The 5,342-nt window shown below is 55.4% G+C and overlaps 1 protein-coding gene across 1 annotated transcript in view; it reads left to right on the top strand.

Moving 5' to 3' along the window:
* Window positions 1-3,608, top strand: part of Tnrc18 (trinucleotide repeat containing 18) — a 93,704-nt gene extending 90,096 nt beyond the window's left edge. Inside the window, 3 exon segments of the mRNA XM_087903318.1 lie at window positions 347-583; window positions 1,336-1,410; window positions 2,104-3,608. Of these exon segments, the coding sequence (XP_087759444.1) occupies window positions 347-583; window positions 1,336-1,410; window positions 2,104-2,310 (519 nt within the window). The 3' untranslated portion in view covers window positions 2,311-3,608.
* Window positions 3,609-5,342: the final 1,734 nt, after the last annotated feature.

Genomic DNA, 5,342 nt, shown 5'->3' on the forward strand with positions numbered 1-5,342 from the left:
CTAACCTGCTTACCTCTTGGCTTCCAGGAAACAGGAAAGAACCAGAGGCTTGATAGACCTTGTGACCCGCTTACTTCCCCTTGGGCGCCAGCTCTTAAGGGCTCCGCTCCCTTAGTAGCGCCACCAGCTGGTCATTAAATAAAAGCCCTCAGTGTGTGAACTCAGGTGGAGTTGGGGCTTTCAGACTCAAGCTAAGGCATCCCTTCCAACCAGACCCCCAGGATTGGTGGCAGGGGATTTAGGTCCAGGATGAGGGAATCCAGGCCTGCCCAGACAGGGCCTGGCTGGTGGGATGGCTGGGCACAGTGCTGGGCTCTGGCCCTTGACTCATCCATCCATCCCACAGCGGCGAGGCATGAAGGGCAAGGCTCGCAAACTCTTCTACAAAGCCATCGTCCGAGGCAAGGAGATGATTCGCATCGGGGACTGCGCGGTCTTCCTCTCGGCTGGCCGCCCCAACCTGCCCTACATTGGCCGGATCCAGAGCATGTGGGAGTCTTGGGGCAATAACATGGTGGTCCGCGTCAAGTGGTTCTACCATCCGGAAGAGACCAGCCCGGGCAAACAGTTCCACGAGGGCCAGGTGAGCCCTTCCCTGCTGGGAACTGGAGAGAGTCTGGTCTGTAAAGGCAGACCCATGGTGTCTCGTTTCTGTGGCTGTGATCAAACACCCTGACAGAAAGCAGCTCGGGACGAAGGGTTTTCCTTTAGCTGGCAGCTCTACTACGTAACCGCCCACCTCTGTGGGAACAGCTGGTCCTATCACAGCCACAGCAGGGGCAGAGAAAATGGATGCATTCATACCTAGAGCTCAACTCACTTTCTCTACTCCTGCAGTCCACGGCTCCCTGCAGGGAAGCTTGCTGCCTACAGTGGGCTGGCTCTTCTCACCTCAACTAACAAAGTCAAGATGGTCCCCAGCAGATGTGCCCACAATCCAACCCACCTGTCAGTACCTTATTGAGACTCCAGATAACTCTTTCCAGATTGTGTCAGATTGACAGTTAAAAACTATCGCCAGGCAGTGGTGGCGCACACCTTTAATTCCAGCACTCGGGAGGCAGAGGCAGGCGCATCTCTGTGAGTTCGAGGCCAGCCTGGTCTACAGAGTGAGTTCCAGGGCTGACTCCGTAGCTACTGAGAAACCTTGCCTCAAAAAAACCAATACACACATGCATACATACCATCACACAGTTTGAGGCTGGGCATCTGGGTGCTGAGAACAGTGGCCCTACAGGTGGGGAGGTTGAGTTCAGGGGAACTGGTGTAGTTAGCCAACCTGAAATCTCAGATTGCTCAGACTGCTGACCCCCATCCCTTTCTCTGTCCCCACAGCACTGGGACCAGAAGTCGGGGCGCAGTCTCCCTGCAGCCCTGCGGGCCTCCAGCCAGAGGAAGGACTTCATGGAGGTGAGATGGCAGCAGTGGGCTGGCGCTGGGGTGCAGGCTCTGCCCCTTCAAGCCTCTGGCTCTGTGTCTGTGGCTCCGAGCTACTGGGGTCCCCTTCTCTGTCCCCGCTACTCAATGACTCTGCCTTTGGCTCGGTGCCTCCTAGTATCGTTTAGGGGCACATCTGTTCTGTTCTTCGGTTGCTTCTCTGTGTGTCTGCGACTGTGAATGTTCATATCTGTCAGGGGAGGCCCATGGTGGGCACTGGGAGTCTTCCTTGATCATCAAGCCCAGATCTTACTGGCCGGTTAGCCCCAGAGGTCCCGTCTCTGTCTTCCGAGGCTGGAATTGCAGGTGGGCTACCACGCCCACCTGCTATGTATATGAACTCTGTGGGTTCTGAACTTGGGTCCTCATAACTTGCTTTTAAGATGAGGACCTTGATTCTAGGAGTTAGCACAGACCGTCTGTCCATTCTTATCTTTGGGCCCCGTCTGCTGCCATCTGTTTCTCTCTTGGTCTCTGTCAGTCTCCGCCTCTCTCTCTTGTGGTCTCTCTCTCCATCCTTTGCTGTCTCTTTTTATTCCCGTTTTTCCCTCTCTGTCTCCATCTCTCTATAATGCTCTTCGGGTCTGCACCCTTAAAGCATCCCAGGGCCCCCCCGATCCAGGAAGGTTCCCTCCAGCCCCTAACACCTACGCTGTGTCTCCACAGCGTGCCCTGTACCAGTCCTCCCATGTGGATGAGAACGACGTTCAGACAGTGTCCCACAAGTGCCTGGTGGTGGGCCTGGAGCAGTACGAGCAGATGCTGAAGACCAAGAAATACCAGGACAGCGAGGGCCTGTACTACCTCGCGGGCACCTATGAGCCCACCACAGGCATGATCTTCTCCACGGACGGCGTGCCTGTGCTCTGCTGAGTGCCGCCTACCCAGCGGGGCCCGCAGAGACCCCCCCCCCTCCCCACCACTGCCATGGCGCGGGACCATGTGTGTTGTGTGCATGCCAGTGTGCTCGTGGGCGTGTGCATGTGGCCAGGTGGACGCCCCGGGCAAGTGCGAGTGTGTACATGTGTGTGCCTGTATGCATGCACGTGTGTGCGCACATGTGCACACATCTAGACCCTTTCCGGTCATCCCTCCTCCCCCCTCCGGCTATCGGGGTCCGGCTCTGCTGTCCCGTCAGGGTCCTCTCAGAGGGGATTTCCCTCCAGCACTTTGTATGCGCTTGGTGAGACTGCCCTCCGAGCTCTGGGCCTGTGGAGACTTTCTGATTCTGTGGATGGGGCGAGGGAGAGTTCCAAGGACCCAACCTGCTGCTTGGTATAGAGTTCAACCACACCCAGCACGGAGCCCATCGAAGGCCTTCTATCATGGGCCGGGAGGGCCCCAACGCCAGCCAGCTTCACCAATCACTGGGCATCTGGACGCCTGCATGCCCGGCCTCCACCCTCTCAGGACAGCCTGGACTTGGGGATCAAGGCAGGGGAGGGCAGCCCAGGAGCATCACCAAACCTGGTGGGCCCCCCAGCCCAGACCCTTACACTACAGAAAACCCCAATGGTGCTGAAACCCGCGCCCACGCCCGGCATGGCCTGCCCGGCCCCCTCCACCAGGAGGATCCGAAAGGGTTAACTGTACAGTTTATTGTAGCCTGCCCCTGTATCATACACCTTTAAATGGAGTCAACTTTTTAATTATATATATAAAGATAAATATATATAAATATATATATAAACTTTTTAAAACTGTGAAAAATAGCTATGAAATTATTAAAAAAAACACATTCTGACGTGCAGAATATTATTTTTTATTTCCTGTTAGATTGTGAGTGTCTAGCACCGGCTTCATGCCTCCCCCCCAACTCCCCTGCACCCTCACCCCTGCCCACGTGTACTGTATGTGCCCCCAAATGGACGAGAGATGGAGACAGATGGAGGGGCCCCGAGCCCAGCCCCCAGCTCAGCCCGAAGCACTTAACCAGCCCCCTGTGCCTGCCAGACCCCAGTGGGGTCCCCGGAGGCTTTGAGCAGACAATCTTGAAGGAAGGAAAAGCCAGACTTCGGTTTTGTTTTGTTTTGTTTTGTGTGGGGGGGTAATTACTGTTTCCTGATTTTTTTTTAACGTTTCTTTTGGAATTTTGTTTGTTGGCAAATTCTGTGTGATCTTTTTCATAAAAAAAAGAAAGAAAGAAAAGAAAAAATTTAATTGGAAAAATACTATGGCTTGGAGTGACTTATTTGGGAGCCTGGGATGGTGAAATCGGTGTGGAGGATCCAGGGTCCTTGACCTAGAGCGGCGCCCAGAGACTAGAGCCATACAGCATTGCCTCTCAGTGACAGGAACCCCACACGCTGGGGGCAGAATTGAGGGTGCAGCCTTCAGCTGCTGAGCTAGGCACAGAGGTGAGCTTGGTCAAGCATTTTGGAAAGGTCTCGAAGCCAGAGTGGTCTGTCTTGTTTAGAACTCAAGAGCTAGAGGCTGGAGAGATGGCCCAATCGTTACGAGAACTTGTCCTTGCAGAAGACCCAGGTGCAGTACCCAGCACCCACATGGGAGCTCACAACCATATGTAACTCAGTTCCAAGGATCTGACACCCTATTCTGACCAGACATTACTTGGTGCACAGACATACATGCAGGCAAAACATACATAAATCTTTAAAACAATTTAAGAGCTACAGGATGGAGAGGTCGTTCGTAATTGCCTTCCTGTGTCCCATCCCGGAAAAACAACAGGCTTGGTGATGGACCTCGGGATTGCAGGGCTGAGGTCGGGGAGGGAGGGTGGCCTCCGTGACTAGCCACTCTAGCCGAATAAGCAAGGATGGCTTGTGGGGCCAAGCCCACATCTGGATGGGTCAGGGTCACACACCTGTGTCTGGGCACGGTAACAGTTCTGGGGCCTGCGGAGGCTGAAGGACTGGGCCCTGGCCAACCACAAGTGTGAATCTGCATGGATGGCCGCAGCCCTCCTCCTGGGCTTGTCTAGTCACAGTTGGGGAAGAGGACAGAGTTGGGTGAGGTGGTGACAAGGGTTAAGGTTGACCGTGTTGCTGGGAAATAGAGCAGTGTGGTGGGCGAGAAGAATCACTCTCCTGCCATCTGGCGGCCTCCTGTGGCATCACCACCCTGGTCTAGAGTCATCAGGCTGCCCAGCTTGGACCCCCCAAGAGTTGCACACCGTGTGGCCTTCCTCCGAGGCCCCATTTTCCGATCCCATTTCTTGGATCAGTGAAAGGATTGCTTCTGGGTCTGGGGCGGTAGCCTAGTGAGTCAGAGTGTATGCTAAATAGGCATGAGGACCGAGTTCAAATCCCCAGAACTCATTTCAGAAAAATCAGTATGGCCAGTGGGTGGTAGCAGGTGGATTCCAGGGCTTGGGGCCAGCCCGTCCAGCCTAAAACGCCGAGGAGCAGGTGTGCTGAGCGACCATAGATGGCAAGGAAGGCAGAGGGCATGAGCGGTGGACACTGGATGTCTTCCTCTGACCTGTGCACATACACACGCACACACCACACATACACACGGGGCGGGGGGGGGGGGGATCGATCACCAGAGCTGGAGACAGCACCTGGAAGACTCCATTCCCAGGCACGAGCAGCCCCTCTCCGGGCCCCAGATGGGTAGCGCCAGCACCAAGCCACTCCCCTCATTGAGCCATTCTTCCTGTGTGCCAGATGCACCGTTCCCCCATCCTCATGGGGCCAAAGGTCATCACGGCCTGTGCAAGCCCCAGATCCTTAGCACTAGGTACAAGAGCAGGTCCCCGACCAATCACCAGCTCTAAAAACACCTGGCTCGGGGCAGGGGCTGCTTCCTAGGCGGGATCAAAGGTCTGAGCACTGTGGAGAAGACTGAATCTACCGGGACCCCATTTCAGTCTCCCCACACTGCCCCAGTGGCTCAGTTCCCACCGCTCCCCCCAAGACACCTCACGCGGGACAGCGGTA

This window comes from Myodes glareolus, chromosome 2 (genome assembly GCF_982192425.1).
Source record: "Myodes glareolus chromosome 2, mMyoGla1.1, whole genome shotgun sequence".
Lineage (NCBI taxonomy): Eukaryota > Metazoa > Chordata > Mammalia > Rodentia > Cricetidae > Myodes > Myodes glareolus.